Here is a 19,449-nt window from a genome sequence, read left to right on the forward strand (position 1 = left end):
AATAGACAATTTTAGCAGTTTTAGATCTACAGAAAATATTGAACAAAAGATACGGTTTTCATATATTTCCCTCACCAACCACCCATTTCCCTGTTTTTAACATCTTACATTAGTGTACATTTGTTACAATTGATGAGCCAATATTAACACATTCTTATTAACTAAAGTCCATAGTTTTTCTTAGGGTTCACTCTTGGTGGTGTACACTCTCTGGGTTTTGTCACATACATACATGCATACATACATATAAATACATATACATATATGTAACACATATATACAATTGATTTCAGAGAGGAAGGGAGAGGGAGAGAGCCCAGTTTCTTTAATAAAAACAGAACTATTTAGTTCCTATTCTCACTTGAGCAAGATTTGGTAGCTTGTGTCTTTGAAATAATTGGTCCGCATAATCTAATTGTTACCTTTACGAGGACGGAGTGGTTCACAGTGCTGTCTTGTCCTTTTGCTGTTTGTGGGATCAGCATTGGGGTTCATGCATTCATTTTCAATACTGGCAATTTGTGTGTTCTCTCACGTTTTTCTTGGTCAGCCCGGTTAGTTTATTAATCATATTTTTCTTTTCAGATAACTGGTTTGGGTTCAAATTCCTCTGATGTCAGTTTTATTGACATCTGCTCTTTCCTTTCTGTTCGTCCTGCTTCGGGTTTAATTCACTCTTCTTTTTCCAGTTGCTTTTCCAGTCCACAAATCTGCTACATTGCATTTTCATTTTTATCCAGTTCAAACGTTTATAATCATCCTAGAAATGTCCTCTTGGCCCCATTGGCTATTTAGAAGCACATTGTGCTGGCCAGTGTGGCTCAGTGGCTGAGCATCGACCTATGAACCACGAGGTCATGGTTCAACTCCTGGTCATGGCACATCCCCGGGTTACAGGCTCCATCCTGGGAGGGGGCGTGCAGGAGGCAGCCGATCGATGATTCTCATCATTGATGTTTCTATCTCTCTCTCCCTCTCCCTTCCTCTCTGAAATCAATAAAAACATATTTTTAAAAAGTACATATTTGCAGATTTTTTTCAGATATTTTGGTGTTATTGCTTTTCTAATTTAATTTATTATGGTCAGTGGAAATGCCTGAAATCATTTTTATTTATGCTTTTAAATTTATTAGGATATGTTACATGGTCCAGAAAAGGGTCTATTTTGGTGATTGTTCCTGGGCACTTGAAAATAACGTATGTTCTACTGTTTTTGACCAAGTAGTCTGTAAGTCTCAGTTAGCTTGAGCTGATTGATGATGTTTTTCAGTTCTCATACATCCTTGCTGATTTTTGCTCTATTTGTCCTATCAATTACCAAGAATGGTCTTGAGGTCTTGAAGCGTAATTGCTGATTTATCTCTTAAATTCTATCAGATTGTTTACAGCTTTTAATGCTTCATGTGGCAAAGTACACGCATCATAAAATGTATTGTTTACACACTGGCAGGTATGCAATTCAGCAGCAGTAAGTGCGTTCCCAGTGTTATCCAGCCCTCACCCCCCACCCGCTTCCAGAACTCTGCTGTTATCCCAGGCAGAACCCCACAGCCAGCAAGCCCCTTCCCTCCCCACAGTCCCCGTGACCTCTGCCCCACTTTCTCTCTACAGAATGGCCTATTCTGGGTGCCTCACATGCATGGAATCATGAAATGTCTGTCATTTTGTGTCTGGCTAATTTCACTTCCCGTACTGTTTTCCAGGCCCATCGAGTTTTGTAGCAAATGCTCGCTCTTCAGGAGGCACACTCTTTCCGTGCATGCACATGCTCCTTGTTAAGGAATCTCTTCGCCTGTTCACGGCGCCTGGGCTGCTGCCACCAGACGTTTCTAGGCTATTGTGAACGGTGCTGCTGTGGGCATCGGTGGACAAGTATTGGTGTGATTTCCTGCTTTCAAATCTTTAAAACACATGGTGATTCCATTTCCGTCTCTGAGGAGCCACCAAGCTGTCTGCCACAGCGACTGCACATTCACCTTCCCCATGGCCACACGGACTTCTGATGTCTCCACGGCCTCCCCACCTCTGGTTCCTTCCTGTTGTTTTTAACAGTCACCCTGCTGGGTCTTGGGCGGTTCGTCATTGTGGCTTTGATTTGCATTTCCCTAACGATAGGTGATGTTTAGCATCTTCTCAGGAGCTCTTTGGCCATTTGTATGTCTTCTTTGGAGAAATGTCCAGTTGAGTCTCTTGCCCATTTTTGGATTGGGTTGGTTTATTTTGCTGAGCTGTAGGGGCTCCATATGTCCTGGATATCAATCCTTGATCAGATACATAACTTGCAAGTGTCTTCTCCGATGCTGGCTTCCCCTCCCCCCTCGGTAGTATCCGTGTTGCACGGAAGCTTCACATTGGGATGAAGTCCAGTGTGTGGTTTTTCTTGTGTGGCCTGTGCATTTGGGGTCACTGCCAACTCCAATGTCGTGACAACTTCCCCCTCGGTTTTCCTCTAAGAGTTTTATCATTTTAGCTCCGAAGTGTAGGTGTTTGAACCATTTTGCCTTAATTGTTCTCTGTTGTGTCAGAGAAGGGCTGGGTGTCATTCTTTTGCTGGTGAGTACCCAGTTTTCCTGGCCTTTCCCCCTGGGGAAAAGACGGCCGACCAGACACCGCAGTTTGCTCCTGGGCTGTCTGTCCGTGCCGTTGGTCCGTGCGTCTGTCCTTACGCCCAGCCACTCTTCGTTACTGTAGCTTTGCAGCCAGGAAATGTGCGTCCTCCAGCTCTGTTCTTCTTCAAGGTTATTTGGTTATTCAGGGTCCCTTCAGATTCCATGTGGATTTTAGGATGGACTTTTCTATTTCTGTAAAACAAAAATAACAGACAAAACAACCCATTGTATATGGAGAGGAATTGCACTCCATCTGTAGGTCGCTTGGGTGTTAGCAATAGTAAGTCTTCCAAACCATGAGCGTGGGCTCTCTCCCCAAGTTTCTTTAATTTCTGGCAGTGACTTTTTTGTAGTTTTCAATGTGCAAGTCTTTTGTCTCCTTGGCTAATTTCATTCCTAAGATTTTTGTTGTTGTTGTTTGTTTGTTTGTTTTAATATATTTTTATTGATTCCAGAGAGGAAGAGAGAAGGAGTGAGAGATAGAAACATCAGTGATGAGAGAAAATCATTGATTGGCTGCCTCCTGATGCCCCACACTGGAGATCGAACCTGCAACCTGGGCATGTGCCCTTGACTGGGAATCGAACCACGACTTCCTGGTTCATAGGTCAAGGCTCAACCACTGAGCCACACCAGCTGGGCTGTTTATTTTTTTAACTCATCAATGAAACTGTTTAAATGTCCACGTTGGGCGTCCTGGCTGGTGTACAGAAATGCGTGCTGAGCTGGTGTCTCGCACTCTCGCTTCATTATCGGCTCAGTGTTGGGTGTAATCCTGTCAGCGTTCCTTCATGGGTTCTGATGCTCTGTCATAAGGGACAGAGTTCGTCATGTCTTCTGGGTGTATTTTGTTTTTATTTGTGTTCATTGTCCTCCCCTAAAACCTGCTGTGGTGCTAATAGGACCCCGGCTTTCCGAGGCCGGTCACAGCCCCGCAGTCTCACCTCCGAGCTGTCACTCTGCTTCAGGGCTCCTGCCGCCCTCTCGGAGGCTTCCCTCCGCAACACGTGTGTCCTGTCAGGTGGCCGGGCCCCGGGTGAGTCAGGAGAAGGAAACACGCGTGGACACTGGCTGTGCTGGCCATTTCCACGCTTTGTCTCCCTCCCCTCAGGCTTGCCATCACTTACTGTTTAATCTTCGGGGGCTCCTTCTGTGTCTCTTTAGAAACGCTAACCCGTGAGAGAGAGGGCGCAACAGTGTGGAGTGAACTAGAAAGTCGGTCTGACCAGTCTCCTCCTTGGCCCGCAAGCTCCCGCGGGGAAGACCTGTCTCCCTTCCCAGTGGGGCCTGGTGTGGTCCCGGTGGGGCATGGTAAGGTCAAATACTTGCTAAACTAGATGATACTGGGCAAAGAAGGATGAATGAGAAAATACTGAGAAAAAAAGGATTTAACCTAAAATATGCGTAGGGAGTCTGAACGTGAGAGTGTGGTGAGAATAATACATCTTTTGCTGAAAACATGAGATTAATGGTGAAAACCCTGTGGACACACCAGGGCTCTGAAAGATTTAAGAGGAACGGTTTGGCAGAGTAATATTAACTAATAAATACAGCTCTTGGCAGAGAGGACAAATCTAAGAGTGATATACGATTCAGTAAACAATAGAATTGGCATGGATCTCCAAAAGAGAAAAAACAATCATTTTTTTAAAAAATCTGGACTTTAAGTTTTGATAAGAAAAGCTGTACTAGCCCAGCCGGCATAGCTCAGTGGTTGAGCATCGACCTCTGAACCAGGAGGTCACAGTTCAATTCCCGGTCAGGGCACATGCCCAGGTTGCAGGCTCAATCCCCCGTATCGGGTGTGCAGGAGGCAGCCGGATCAGTGATTCTCTCTCATCACTGATGCTTCTCTCCCTCTCTCCCTCCCTCCCTCCCTCTCTCCCTCCCTCCCTCGTTCCCTCCCTCCCTCCCTCCCCCTCCCTCCCTCCCTCTCCCTTCCTCTCTGACATCAATAAAAACATGTTAAAAAGAAAAGAGAAACTGCACTAGAGGGTGGGGTAGGAAGCAGACGGCGAGGGGAGCTTGTCCTCCCTCTGAACACCTCGGAGGGGGCGTGGGAGGTGGAGGCACCCAGTGAGGCATCAGAGACACAGGAGCCGGGTGACAATCAGGCCACAGGTCCAGGCGAGTGACACCTGTGCGGGGTCATGGGTGCCCAGGGAGGGAGTGACGATGCACAGGATGCTGCCGACACCCTTGGCAGATGGCGAGGGGGACCCCTCGGGTCCCCCAGTGGACAGAGCGCTGACGGATGCTCAGGCGCCGAGGCTGCAGCTCATCCGGACGGTCTGGCTGCCACGCTGGTGTTTTCTTTACAGAAATGCGGGAAGCGGGGAGGACGGCTCCCAAAGGATGCACCTCTCAGCAGAAAAAGGTGAGCGTCACAGGCCGTGGATCAGACGAGCAGATTAGAGAAGGCAGGGCCGACCCCAGCAGTCTCACTTCAGAAAACGCGAAGCCATTCATTAGAAAACACTGTGGGAAATAATTTCAATACTTTTCAACATTTGTTTTAAAGCATGAAAGGCCATGAACACGGAATAGTAGGTACTGTCACCGTTTCTGAGTGTCACTGGGTTACAGACGTAAGGATAGGTAATGGGGAGTGACGAGGGGGTGAGCGCTGGTGACACCAGTCAGAGACAGAGACCCACTCATGAGGAAGCTGGGAAACTCTCACAGCCTCGTGGCCTGAACCTGCACGTTGTCTATAAATCAGTACGTTAACTTGACACCAAGTCTTTCAATGTGCCGCCGTCCTACTGGATGAACTACCAGAACACCGAAGTGAGGTGCAGACATCGGCGTGCTCACCATACAGTCTGTTTTATCTGCCAGGGAGACAAGCACACTTACACTGCAGGAGAAGATCGCTGACTTTCATCGGTATGTGTTAGTCATGGCATGCGGCTATTTCACACACCCGAACGACCAGCGGTGAAAACAAATGCCCACTCACCACGCCAGACTAGAGAGAACATTGGTGGTTTCACAGCCTAAGAAAGGTATACGCTATTGCAGCTACACAGTAGTCATTTTTCTGGACATGTCAGCCTTTTATTTTTTTAAATATATTTTATTGATTTTTTTATAGAGAGGGAGAGGGAGAGAGAGCTAGAAACATCAATGAGAGAGAAACATCAATCAGCTGCCTCCTGCACACCTCCCACTGGGGATGTGCCCGCAACCAAGGTACATGCCCCTGACCGGAATCGAACCTGGGACCCTTGAGTCCGCAGGCTGACGCTCTGTCCACTGAGCCAAACTGGTCAGGGCTGGACATGTCAGCTTTTAAAGTCTTACTTTTTTAGATGTTTTTCTCATTCTAAACTAATAGCCGCGTTCAGATGTGATCGTGTGGGTAAACGCGTGCTCTTCTCCTTAAGGCTCCCGCTCCCCCAGCGCCTGGGTTCCAGGCCCACAGATCTGCCCCCGCTCCCTGTGGGCACCCCTCCTGGCCTCCCTCCTCCTCCATCGCCGGGTCTTTGCTCCGGGGCCACACCTGTAGCAGTGCCTCGGAAAGTCCTTCTTGGTCCACTTGAGTTCGTGTCGGTCAGTCCAGCTCCCCACCCAGAGGCTGCGCCCCTGCTCTGCCTTCACCTCGGGACAGTGGGCAGGGCCGCGTGGCGGGACACACAGGCAGGGGCTGCCTTGGCTGCGGCAGTGCTTCCTTGTAAAACCTCGAACAATTCGGAAGTGCAGCTGACCCTCCGCTGGCCCTGCTTCCTCCCTCAGAGACACTGGCAGCAGTGGTTTCTGGAGATCTGCGAGCGGAAATAGACTGTTTTCAGGAGCGTTTGGCGGAGCGTGTGTCACCAGCACCTGTGTGTTCCCACCTGGTGTCTGGAGAGCGAGGACAGGTGTGGCTCTACCTGCCTCTTCCGGATGCTACTCCGCGTCTCCCTGTGCTCACGTGTTTACGTCCCCATCTGCTGCTCTGGCTGACGCAGGGAGGCTGACGGATCCGGCCACCTGCCTGCTCTAGTCAAGACTGCCTGCTGCCCCCCACGGCTGGGCATGAGAAACGCACCCGCCCCGGTCAGTCCAGGCACCAGCCCCGCGCTCCCCCTCTGCTCTCCTTCTAGTAGCTCCCAGGACCTTAGATCTTGTCCAAAGCCGCTTGCATGTCCCATGAGACCCAGCTGTCCTCTGGTTCTCGGCCATTTCCTTCCCAACTCGGCTCCCATCATCTCCACCCCTTCCTTTCTCTGCCAGAATCTTCAAACGGCCACAGGGACCCCTGGAAATAAGTAACAGGGTGGCCACAAGGAGTTTTAAGGGACCCGATTTTCAAATGCTTAATTTTCCTACAACTGATCTGCCTGGGAGACTCCTGGGTCTGGACCCACGTTGCATTTGTCAATGACCCCTCCCACTGGGCCCCTCCCAAGTCATACTACATCACACTGCACTGAGGACAGGTGTGATACCAGGAGGACAGGTGTGATACCGGGAGGGCAGGTGTGACAATCCGAAGGACAGGTGTGATACCGGGAAGTCAGGTGTGACAATCCGAAGGACAGGTGTGACGCCCGGAGGACAGGTGTGACGCCGGGAGGACAGGTGTGACGCCGGGAGGACAGGTGTGATACCAGGAGGACAGGTGTGATACCGGGAGGACAGGTGTGATGCCCGGAGGACAGGTGTGATACCCGGAGGACAGGTGTGACCCCGGGAGGACAGGTGTGACCCCAGGAGGACAGGTGTGACGCCCGGAGGACAGGTGTGACCCCAGGAGGACAGGTGTGACGCCCGGAGGACAGGTGTGACCCCAGGAGGACAGGTGTGACCCCAGGAGGACAGGTGTGATACCGGGAGGACAGGTGTGACCCCGGGAGGACAGGTGTGACCCCCGGAGGACAGGTGTGACCCCGGGAGGACAGGTGTGATACCAGGAGGACAGGTGTGATGCCCGGAGGACAGGTGTGATACCAGGAGGACAGGTGTGACGCCCGGAGGACAGGTGTGACGCCCGGAGGACAGGTGTGACACCAGGAGGACAGGTGTGACGCCCGGAGGACAGGTGTGACGCCCGGAGGACAGGTGTGATACCGGGAGGACAGGTGTGATACCGGGAGGACAGGTGTGACGCCCGGAGGACAGGTGTGACGCCCGGAGGACAGGTGTGACACCCGGAGGACAGGTGTGACGCCGGGAGGACAGGTGTGACGCCCGGAGGACAGGTGTGACAATCTGGAGGACAGGTGTGACAATCCGGAGGTCAGGTGTGACGCCCGGAGGACAGGTGTGACGCCCGGAGGACAGGTGTGACCCCGGGAGGACAGGTGTGATACCGGGAGGACAGGTGTGACGCCCGGAGGACAGGTGTGACGCCCGGAGGACAGGTGTGACGCCCGGAGGACAGGTGTGACGCCCGGAGGACAGGTGTGACGCCGGGAGGACAGGTGTGATACCGGGAGGACAGGTGTGACGCCCGGAGGACAGGTGTGACGCCCGGAGGACAGGTGTGACGCCCGGAGGACAGGTGTGATACCGGGAGGACAGGTGTGATACCGGGAGGACAGGTGTGACGCCCGGAGGTCAGGTGTGACGCCGGGAGGACAGGTGTGACGCCGGGAGGACAGGTGTGACGCCCGGAGGACAGGTGTGACGCCCGGAGGACAGGTGTGACGCCCGGAGGACAGGTGTGACCCCGGGAGGACAGGTGTGATACCGGGAGGACAGGTGTGATACCGGGAGGACAGGTGTGACGCCCGGAGGACAGGTGTGACCCCGGGAGGACAGGTGTGATACCGGGAGGACAGGTGTGAATCCGGGAGGTCAGGTGTGATACCGGGAGGACAGGTGTGATACCGGGAGGTCAGGTGTGACGACCGGAGGACAGGTGTGATACCGGGAGGACAGGTGTGAATCCGGGAGGACAGGTGTGATACCGGGAGGACAGGTGTGATACCGGGAGGACAGGTGTGATACCGGGAGGACAGGTGTGATACCGGGAGGACAGGTGTGATACCGGGAGGACAGGTGTGAATCCGGGAGGACAGGTGTGATACCGGGAGGACAGGTGTGATACCGGGAGGACAGGTGTGACGCCCGGAGGACAGGTGTGACCCCGGGAGGACAGGTGTGACGCCCGGAGGACAGGTGTGACGCCCGGAGGACAGGTGTGACGCCCGGAGGACAGGTGTGACGCCCGGAGGACAGGTGTGACAACCTGGAGGACAGGTGTGACGCCCGGAGGACAGGTGTGATACCGGGAGGACAGGTGTGATACCGGGAGGACAGGTGTGATACCGGGAGGACAGGTGTGACACCGGGAGGACAGGTGTGACGCCCGGAGGTCAGGTGTGACGCCCGGAGGACAGGTGTGATACCGGGAGGACAGGTGTGATACCAGGAGGACAGGTGTGATACCGGGAGGACAGGTGTGATACCGGGAGGACAGGTGTGATACCGGGAGGACAGGTGTGATACCAGGAGGACAGGTGTGATACCGGGAGGACAGGTGTGATACCGGGAGGACAGGTGTGACGCCCGGAGGACAGGTGTGATACCGGGAGGACAGGTGTGATACCGGGAGGACAGGTGTGATACCAGGAGGACAGGTGTGATACCGGGAGGACAGGTGTGATACCGGGAGGACAGGTGTGACGCCCGGAGGACAGGTGTGACGCCCGGAGGACAGGTGTGACGCCCGGAGGACAGGTGTGACACCGGGAGGACAGGTGTGACGCCCGGAGGACAGGTGTGACAGCCCGGAGGACAGGTGTGACGCCCAGAGGACAGGTGTGATACCAGGAGGACAGGTGTGATGCCCGGAGGACAGGTGTGATACCAGGAGGACAGGTGTGACGCCCGGAGGACAGGTGTGACGCCCGGAGGACAGGTGTGACGCCCGGAGGACAGGTGTGACGCCTGGAGGACAGGTGTGATTCCGGGAGGACAGGTGTGACGCCCGGAGGACAGGTGTGACGCCCGGAGGACAGGTGTGACGCCCGGAGGACAGGTGTGACGCCCGGAGGACAGGTGTGAATCCGGGAGGTCAGGTGTGACGCCCGGAGGATACCAAGAGACAACTAGACAATTTATTTTAATTAAGGCACTATTAAGACAGGCATTTCAAGGAAAACTTAACTTTTATTTACAGTCATCACATACCAGATTTTGTGATATATATGGATTCAATCATGTTGCTAACAATAGAAAGAGCTCAATCCAGAAGAAATTCCCACTGTGAGAACCTTGATGAAAGAGTCTGGTCAACAAAAGACTGTGAAGGAAAAAGGATGCTCCATTGAGATTCATTCTATGGGATGAAATGTTTCCAAAAGGAAAAAGAAGCAATCAATGTAAAATTCTAATTGGTAAAAATCTTGAGTATTTTTTAATGGATGATTGTGGGTACTAAATCACCATGGTATTTAGAACCCAAGGGGTCCATTTAAAAGATCTGTCACCACTTTATTGGAAAATGTCATGTACAACTTATCAGAACTTACCCCTTTTAATTTTAGATGTTAACTTAAAAATGTGTGTGGAAAGCACACAGCATTCTTTTAGGAGGCGTCTAGATTAAAAAACAGAGCTGTGTGGCCCACTGCAGTGCCCACATGGGGCCTTCCAAGTACACACTGCCCTCAAGTACATGCCACCTTCAAGTACACGCCTCTCTCAGGTACACGCTGCCTTCAGGTACATGCCTCCCTCGGGTACACACTGCCTTCAGGTACACGCCTCCCTCGGGTACACACTGCCTTCAGGTACACGCCTCTCTCAGGTACACGCTGCCTTCAGGTACACGCCTCCCCCGGGTACACACTGCCTTCAGGTACACGCCTTCCTCGGGTACACACTGCCTTCAGGTACACGCCTCCCCTGGGTACACACTGCCTTCAGGTACATGCCTTCCTTGGGTACACACTGCCTTTGGGTACACGCTGCCGCTGTCCTCACCTGACCCCCTTCCCCTCCCTTCTCACCTCTTTCGCCAGCTGGGCTCACTCCTCTCTCCGCTGCATCTCAAATGTCAACGTGAGGACCTGTCGTCGTCCCAGGGCCGAGGAGATTGTGTTACCACGTGGTGCACCGTGCCAGGAAGTCCCCTTCCCACCAACGCCCCGGAACTCCCGGTGCCACCAGGAGAGCCTTTCCGGTCACACCGTGAAGGCGGGCTGGCGAGGCGTTCTTCTGTTTTCCTTTTCCTTACTCCTCAGGCAGGATTGCTTTTCAGAGAAGGGGGTGGGGGGAGAAACATGATGTGAGTCACAAACTGGCTGTCCCCTGCACATGCCTTTGACTGGGAATCGAACCCATGACCCCTTGGTGTGTGTGACGCTTCCTGCTGGCGACACAGCTGTGCAGATACTGGCTCCCTGAGCGATCTCAGCACCTGGTGTGGCCCCCAAAGTCGCCATCTACCACCCTGTTCCCATCCAGTGCAGGTGACGCGGCCACCTCCCTGCCCCATCAGCACCTCCCAGGGAAAAGCCTCCGGCATAAAGCCACCCCCCAGGCTTCCGCTAAGAAAAGGGTGTTTCACTTAAAGCCCCGGCGTTCTCCTGAAGGGCGACCATCCCGGCAGCGCTGCAGTCGCGGGCAGAGCCTCCGGGCCGCCTCCGGACCCGCTTTCGCACCCACAGGCCGAAGGGCACACAAGGATGTCCGCCCTTCAAGGACCACCCACCCCCGACGCGGCTCCTCATGAAACGCCAAGACCGTCCGAGGGCCGGGCCCGGGGGAAGCGGAGCGAGGCGGACGGAGCGGTCTGGTGACCAGCGTGGGGAGACGCGTGGAAAAGGGCTGCCCCGCCTGCCCGCACCGTCGCGGGCCTCCCTGCTGCCAAGAGAAGAAGGGCCTGACTCTGAGCCCTCCGGGGGCGCGAAGGGGACGGCAGGGCCCTGTGCACCTGCGGGGGCGGGGGGAGAGGCACCTGGAGGGGCCTGGGCGTCCACAGCGCTTCTCGGCCGGGGTGACTCCTCCGACCCCATCTCAGGGTCCGTCCCCAGGGCCCGGCGGACGCCGGTGCGCGATCCCCCCACCTGGGGCGGCGTCCGCCGCGCATCCAGGTACAGTGCGAACCTGTCCGCTCCCAGCAGGGCGCGGCTGGGGGGGGCGCATCGCCGGGCCCACGGAGCGTGCCGGCTGGAGGCGGGCGTCCCCTCGAGCCGACCCGCGGCCACGGTCCGGCCGGCACCACCTTCACGCCGCGCTGCACGCCCGCCGCCTCCGCCGCCCTCAGCACGGCGGGGCTCGGGAGCATGCGCAGAGGCCGGAGACCGCGGTCCCCCGCAGGCAGGTGCACCTCAACCGTCAGCCGCCCTTGGCCAATCGGAAGTCGTGTTGTTGCCGAGGCATCCCGCTCCGACGGGACTGTGGAAACGGGCAGCCAATCAGGAGTCTTGTTGTAGACGCGGAGCCCCGCCCCCGACAGGGCGCAGCGTGCCGGGCTCGGGTCATGGGGGGTGAGCGCGCCTGAGCTCCCAGCCCGCAGCGCCCGCGTCCGCTCGCCCCGCACCCGCCCTCCCGCCCGCCCGCCCTCCGGCGGCGGCGCAGCCCATGCGGCTGGGGGCGGAGGCCCGAGCGGACGCGGCTGGGCGTCTCCGGTGCGGCGGGCGGCCCGGGGCGGTGCGGGGGCGGCGGCGGGGCCGGGTGCGGCCCGGTGATTGGCCGCGGGCGGCGGCTGCGGGGCGGCCGGGCGGCCGGGCGGGAGGGGCCGCGGCGCAGTCGGCCCTCAGCCGCCGCGATGCTGCTGTCGCTGGTGCTGCACATGTACTCGCTGCGCTCCGTGCTGCCGGCCGCCGTGATGCTGGGCTCGGCGCCCACCTACCTGCTGGCCTGGGGCGCCTGGCGGCTGCTGTCCGCCTGCCTGCCGTCCCGCGTCTACCAGGCGGTGGACGACCGGCTCTACTGCGTCTACCAGAGCATGGTGCTCTTCTTCTTCGAGAACTACACGGGCGTGCAGGTGAGCTGCCCGCCGGGCCTGCGGGAGCGTCACTCCCGCCCGGCCGCTCGGCCCGGAGCACGTGCTGCGGGCTCCCCTCCGCGGCGGGGCAGGTTCGGGGTCTCACTTCGGGGTCTCACTGTGGGGTTTGGCCGGGGAAAGCCGTGGCCCCTCCGAGCCGCCGCTGGGACCCGCCGTCCCCCTCCCCCGTCCTGGTCCCCCACCCCTCGCGGTGCATCGCGAAGGGGGTGCAGATGAACGTGGAAGTGGGGCGATAGGCTGAGTTTGGGGCGTTTGGTGTGAGAAGGGGGTGCTGTTTAAACTCCCGGGAAACAGGTTGCTACTGTTTGGACCAGAGGCGCAACTTTGTGTGCCTCGGGCCGCAGCGGGGAAGGCGGGGGATGGATACCCCGGTTCCCGCAGACCCGGCCTCCCCCGCCGAGTGTTGCCAACGTTGGTCTCGGCTCCAGTGCGTGGCTGCTCTTTTTTTCCGTCTGGTTACTTTCTTTCTGTTTGTTGCTTTCTCTGTAGAGATTGGGCTTGTAGATTAAATTTGTACAACAAACAAAAGCAGAAGGGCCTCTTTATTTAGTTCTTTGAAGTCTCATACAAAGGTAACAATTGTGAGTTTTTATTTTATCTCCCAATTTGCAAAAAGAGTTTGATTCTTGGTTATTACTTACATTCAGTTACTCCCTTGTTTTCCTCTTTTCTTGGTTTGGCCTGGAGGGGAGGGGAGGGGATGGTTTTGACTTTTTGCCATTGAGAGCCTCAGTGTCCAACAGAGGCTCTAAGCTACTGTTTAGACTGTTTGAACGGCTGTGGATTCCCTGAGGACTTGAGTTTGCCCCCATTGTAGGTGGTTGTTGTTTTTTGGGGGGAAGGGCATTAGGAGGAGCCAGGGTCTCCATTTAAACCAGCATCTTGGTTTGCTAGGAGAGAAAGATCACTCTTCCAGAAAACTAGTTCCTGATAGTTGACTTTTAAAGGGGGCCTGATGTAAACTTTTCACTGAAGCGCCCCTGTGCGCTTCACATTTACCTGAATATGTGGTTTTTAAGAATTGAATTTCACATCAGATGACAGCAGGCCTGGACTCAGAGCAAAGTCAGTTACCTTTTAGAAAAATAATTCTGCCTGTACCTGGTTATTTTATTTTTGTTCAAAGAATGGAATATGTTCCATGCAATATAATGTACAATATACATTGAAGTACTTTTTATTTTTTTATTTTATTGATTTTTTACAGAGAGGAAGGGAGAGGGATAGAGAGTCAGAAACATCGATGAGAGAGAAACATTGATCAGCTGCCTCCTGCACACGCCCTGCTAGGGATGTGCCCGCAACCAAGGTACATGCCCTTGACCGGAATCGAACCTGGGACCCTTGAGTCGGCAGGCCAATGCTCTATCCACTGAGCCAAACCGGTCAGGGCACATTGAAGTACTTTTTGTTTAGCAAGTTTCTTATTTTTAAAACGCAATTGTGATCTCTCTCCCATTTTTTTGGGCGGGGGGGGGGGGCGGGGGAGGCAACCAAAATTTTTGATGGCCTTGAAAAAAAAGTAAAAATAAAAAGCAATGGTAAAATTTCACAGTGATAATTGAGTATTTTACCCCATGCCTTGTTTAGTATAGACCTCCGATTTATTTTGGAGTTCTTAGCACATGGTGTTTGTTTTTTTTTTAATTTAAATTTTGAATTATACTTCATGGCCACCAGACATTCTTTTATAAATGTGGGTCCCTTGATGAAGTTTTGTAGGAATCCTAGAACTCACTGCCCACTGGCCATGAAATGCAGGTTATGGACATTTAATAAAAATATAGGCCTGAGAGTTTTCTTGTCCATGCATTATTTTTTGGCAAGGAGTTATTTGTTGGTTAATAACAGAGAGCATGATATATTTTTGGGGGCAGGGGTCTTTTTTCCTGGAATCTGGGGTTCCTGGATAGAAAAGGCTATCTTCCAATATTTCTGATGGTTTCTTTTAAGATTAAATCAATGGAGGGAAAATAGCTGTTTTTAAATATAAACGCAAAGGAAAAGGATATGTGAGAATGGACATTCTGTCGCCTTATTTTTTACCTAATAGTTTTCCTCATGACTTTGTCATTGCAAAGTTTCTATTAAAATTTTAGCTTGCGCTCCAGCCCGTGCGGCTCAGTTGGGTGGAGATTGTCCCATGCACTGAAAGGTTGCCAGTTCGATTCCTGGCCAGGGCACATGCCCAGATTGCAGGCTCATCGCCCAGGGGGGCGTGTCCAGGAGGCAGCTGATCAGTGTTTCCCTCTCACATTGATGTTTCTCTCTCTTCCTCTGTCTCTAAAAAGCAATAAAAAAATCTTTTTTAAAAATTTCAGCTTGTTTTGCTAAGGGACTTTTTTTTTTTTTCTTGAATTGTTCATCAGCTTTCATTGCAAGGCCAGTGATGATCCTCTGGTTTGTTCTGTATAAAAGAATGTTAACTCATTCTTTTAAGTTTTTTTAAAAATATATTTTATTGATTTTTTACAGAGAGGAAGGGAGAGGGATAGAGAGTTAGAAACGTCGATGAGAGAGAAACATCGACCAGCAGCCTCCTGCACACCTCCTACTGGGGATGTGCCCGCAACCAAGGTACATGCCCTTGACCGGAATCGAACCCGGGACCTCTGAGTCCGCAGACCGACGCTCTATCCACTGAGCCAAACCGGTTTCAGCTCTTTTAAGTTTTTGAATGAAAAGAAGTTCATTAAATTATATACATTACAGAAGTATTTTCATTAGATTCTTTAAAAATAGCATTTTAATGCTTTTAAATTATGAGTATAAAAAATAAATGCTTTGTAATAGTTGTGACAGTATTTTTTTATGCATGGAATTTGCTCTTTGCTTGTTTTTTAAAATAAGTTTTCATTGATTATCTTAGAGAAAGGAAATGAGAAGGATAGAGAGATAGAAACATCTATCTGCTGCCTCCTGCACACCCCATACTGGGTGTGCAATCGGGCATGTGCCCTGACTGGGGAATAAACCGGTGACCTCTTGGTTCATGGTTGACACTCAACCACTGAGCCACTCCGGCCAGGCAGCGTGGGGAATTCTTAAAGCTGAAAACAAGTGGGTCCATGGAGTTCATGATGTGTGCTTGGCAGGTAAACCTCCCAGTGGAACTTCGCAGTCCACGGGACTTTAGACAGACAGGTTCTGTTCCTTCCTAATTTCACTACTGTATTTTCACATGCACGCATCTTTGGGACAGGAAAACATTCCAATCACGATTGCTAAAATTGCTGTTTCTGATTTATCTTTTTAGGTTCTCCTAGAAACTCCTTAATACTGAAACTCAACTGGGTACCTTCATCATTTATTGCTTTGGGATTTTAAAAGTTTTATGTATCTTTTTATAAAATATATTTCTTTTTATTAATTTTAGAGAGGAAGGGAGAAGGAGAGAGAGATAGACATCAATGATGAGAGAGAATCATTGATCGGCTGCCTCCTGCATGCCCCCTGCTGGGGATCGAGCCCACAACCCAGGCCTGTGCTCTTGGCTGGAATCGGACCTGGGACCCCTCAGTCTGCAGGCTAATCTATCCCCTGAGCCAAACCAGCTAGGGCTGTATCTCTTGATTTGAGATCCACTGACAATTAGAACACACCTTTTTACTATTTGAGGGAGCTCTGATTTAAGTGAGTAATTATATTAAGTTCCTGTGATTGCCATAAGAAAGCAGCTCCAATGTAGTGGCTTAAAACAGTGGAAACTTATCTTCTCACAGTTTTGGAGGCCAGGTGTAAAAATCGAGGTGTGTGAGCCTCACTCCCCAGAGGCTCTAGGGAGGATCCTGTCTCTCTTCGAGCTCCTTCTGCTGCTGGCATCCCCTGGCTGGCGGCCACATCCTCCCGTCTCTGCCTCGTGGTCATATGGCCGCCTCCTCTCTCTGCCTCAACTCTCCTCTCCCTCTTTTGTAAGGACACTTGTCATGAGGCCTAGGGCGCGCCCCTCCCCTCCCCGCCCCCAGATAATCCAGAATGATCTCCCCAGCTCCCCTGATGGAATCGGTTGGAATTTACTTTAACATGTATTTTATTCTAATGGCTCTGTTCGCTAGTTCTCTCTTTCCCAAATGCTAACTAGCATAATACATTATAACAGTAGAATTTCAAATTTAATATAAATAAATTAGTTTTTCTACTGACCTACTTTGAGTGTAAAATAGTGGTAGGGATTATGTGTACATAATCTGCCTCTCTCGTAAATTGGTCTACTTTTGTGGAGCTGAATACACTGAGAGTTGAGTCTTCTTTAAAAAAAAAAATCTTTATTGATTTCAGAGAGGAAGGCAGAGGGAGAGAGAGATAGAAACGTCAACGATGAGAGAGAATCATCAATCAGCTGCCTCCTGCACGCCCCACACTGGGGCTGGCGTCTGCAACCCGGGCATGTGCCCTGACCGGGAATCCAACCGTGACCTCCTGGTACATAGGTCCACACTCAGTCTTCGAGCCACTGGCTGGACATTTAGTAAAAATATAGGCCTGACTCTTCTTAAATGGAATTAGAAGTTGATTTTCTCTTTAATATTTCCTAATTATTACTATGGTTTCTTTTTTTCTTTTTTATAGCAAGGGTGGAGATTTATTGACGAACAAGGACAGACTCCCACATGGGGAAGGGGAAAGAGTCCCCATTACTATGGTTTCTTAAGCAGAGGTTGATATTAACAAACATTCAAAACTAAGTAATCACGTCTCACTAAAGACCCCTAGAGCCCATCCTCCTTTCATTCATTCCTTCAATACTGGAGTGGGCACCTCGTTCCAGGGCCTCGCTGGACACTGCCTGATGCAGGGGTGACCAGCGTGGAAGGCCCTGCCCTTACGGAGCTCAGTCTAGGGGGCCAGGACATGGCAGGAAAAGGGCTGTGTTCTGTGCTCGGTGAGCCCAGAGGTTGGAGGTGGGCCTGGGGAGCTTCCAGAAGCCAGTGCTGTTGGCCTGGAGCCCGAGAAGGAGCCAGTTGGGAAGGTCTGTGGTAGTCCTGGGCTCGGAGTTAGGGAGGGCAGATGCGCGGAGAGGGCGGAGCATCCCTGGCCTGTGAGAGGCAGCAGCAGGGCGCTGTGATTGGACAGGGAGGGAGGAGGAGAGGACAGGCGAGTGGAGTCAGCTTCCCAGTGCGACCGCGCTGTGCACTGTTCTGTTACGAAGGTCACGTCACTCTGCAAGGCAGCACCGTTCTTCCCACTTCACAGATGCGAAAATCAAGGCACAACCAGTTCACAATTTAGTGGTCAAGCCAGGATAGGGTCCAAGGCAGTCCAGCTTCGGGTCCAGTTTTCTGAGGATGCTGTGCGAGGTGGTGAGGTTACATTGGTTGCACTTACACTTGGAGGAAGGTGGACAGTCAAAATAGGAGGCAGCATGGAAATTGGGTGGAGGGTGTGCTTGTTCACTCTGACAGACGGAGACCCTGCGTGGGCCATTCGAGCAGCTGCGGCCGTGGTGGAGAACCGCGTGGACTCCCTTCCACAGGAGGACGTGCAGGTGTGTCCAGGAGAGACTGGCACCTGCGTGAGCACGCAGCCTCCTCAGGCCTGCCCTGGCCCGGCTCTCCCCGTGTTGGTTTCACGCTACAACAGGCAGCTTTGGGCTGCTGTCTCTCTCTACTTCTTCAACTTGACACCCGGTCTTCCTTATCTGTCCTGGTCTCACCCCATCTCAATGTCAGGTCACTTATACGTAACATTAGCATGTGTACTATTAGCACTCACATATCTCAATGTCCGTTTCCCTTCTACAAGATGGTAAGCCCTTGGAGTTGCCAGTGAAGGGGGAACGACTGGATTTGATGTTCTTCGTAGCCACGGCCGCCCGGCCTGCAGGGATTCTGGCCTTGCTAGTGGAGAGGCGGGGACTGCCCTGGCAGGATGGGGTCTGACTGGCCGTGCTAGTGGACGGCTTGGTCTAGCAGGATCTACAGGTGCGCTGCGTCTGAGCGCATTCTTTACTAGGTAAGGCGGGGAGACGGACTCCGCCCTCAGAATCAGGTCAGAGGCCTTGTGAAGGGAGGTTCTGGGACAGCCTGGGACAGAGAACCCTTGTTTGCGTGCCAGGAGACACCGCGCTTGCTGTGGTTTGAACCTACGCAGTTCTCTCGGCTCGTTTCCTCTCTCTCTGTGGGAACTAGCAGTGAACACCAAGGAAGCGAGCGTGGCGGGGGCGTTTCGGGGCTGTGGGTGTGCGCGAGTGGTTTTGGAAGGCAGCTTGACTCTGCTCCGGGTGGGAATCCAGGCGCATAAAGAAATGACGGGTGATACCTGGAAAGAGACCGTGCTGAGTGCTCACACATGCTAGGCACGAGCGTTTCCGCTTGACAAAATAGTCTCGCCCTCAAACAACACACTTCAGCAGCGCAGATGGAAGTGAGTTTAAAAGCAAAACTGTCTGGTGAGATAAGTTACCGAATAAGCCGCTGCGCGTGCTTACCTGGGAGGGGTTGCTATGGCGGCAGGTGGGCCACAGGCAACTGGTACCTGGGGTGCCGGCTCCCTGTGCTCTCAGGCCCCCTCTGCTCCTGTTCTCCATTGCATTTCTGTACAAGTTTTTTTTTTTTTTATGTAAGTTGTTAATTTTTATCTCACCAGTTTCTTATCTCTTTTGGGGAGTAAAAAAAAATCACAGAAGCTTCTAATACCTGTGAAGCCTCCTCATTGACATTTTTTACCCGGAGTTTTTGCAGAGGGTAGTTTGTAACATTTGCAGGAGTTTGGGATCCCTGGGTGAGAAACCTGTGTGGTCCCTAGTTCCCTGCCCCACTGCGTGTCAGCTTGAGCAGGTCAGCTTCTCAGCTCCCGGCCCACGCTCATCCTGAGCTCAGGTACTCAGGTCTCGTGGTCGAGACACGCTGAGAGGGTGCGGGGAAACCTGCCAGCTCCCTGACGGCCCATGTGGAT

General features: G+C 52.8%; 1 protein-coding gene and 1 long non-coding RNA gene across 6 annotated transcripts in view; one reads left to right on the forward strand and one right to left on the reverse strand.

The window, feature by feature from the left end:
• Nucleotides 1-5,702: 5,702 nt before the first annotated feature.
• Nucleotides 5,703-11,934, reverse strand: LOC114228434 (uncharacterized). Of its 2 annotated transcripts, XR_008556802.1 has the most exons (4): nt 11,503-11,934; nt 10,553-10,795; nt 9,732-9,879; nt 5,703-6,376 (listed from the first exon to the last, which is right to left on the reverse strand). It is a non-coding gene; the product is annotated as an uncharacterized LOC114228434 (long non-coding RNA). The 2 variants fall into 2 exon arrangements; XR_008556801.1 differs by lacking the exon at nt 5,703-6,376 and having other exon boundaries at nt 9,691-9,879; nt 11,503-11,930.
• Nucleotides 11,935-12,034: 100 nt separating this feature from the next.
• The window catches only part of AGPAT5 (1-acylglycerol-3-phosphate O-acyltransferase 5), a 38,456-nt gene continuing 31,041 nt past the window's right edge, over nt 12,035-19,449 (forward strand). For 2 of the 4 annotated variants that reach the window (XM_054720202.1, XM_054720201.1), the window contains exon 1: nt 12,044-12,534. In XM_054720202.1, the coding sequence (XP_054576177.1) occupies nt 12,316-12,534 (219 nt within the window). In that variant the 5' untranslated portion in view covers nt 12,044-12,315. Of the gene's footprint in view, nt 12,535-19,449 lie in introns of all 4 variants that reach the window. The other 2 variants (XM_054720203.1, XM_008157767.3) reach the window with 2 other exon arrangements.

This window comes from Eptesicus fuscus, chromosome 8 (assembly GCF_027574615.1).
Source record: "Eptesicus fuscus isolate TK198812 chromosome 8, DD_ASM_mEF_20220401, whole genome shotgun sequence".
NCBI classification, from domain to species: Eukaryota; Metazoa; Chordata; class Mammalia; order Chiroptera; family Vespertilionidae; genus Eptesicus; species Eptesicus fuscus.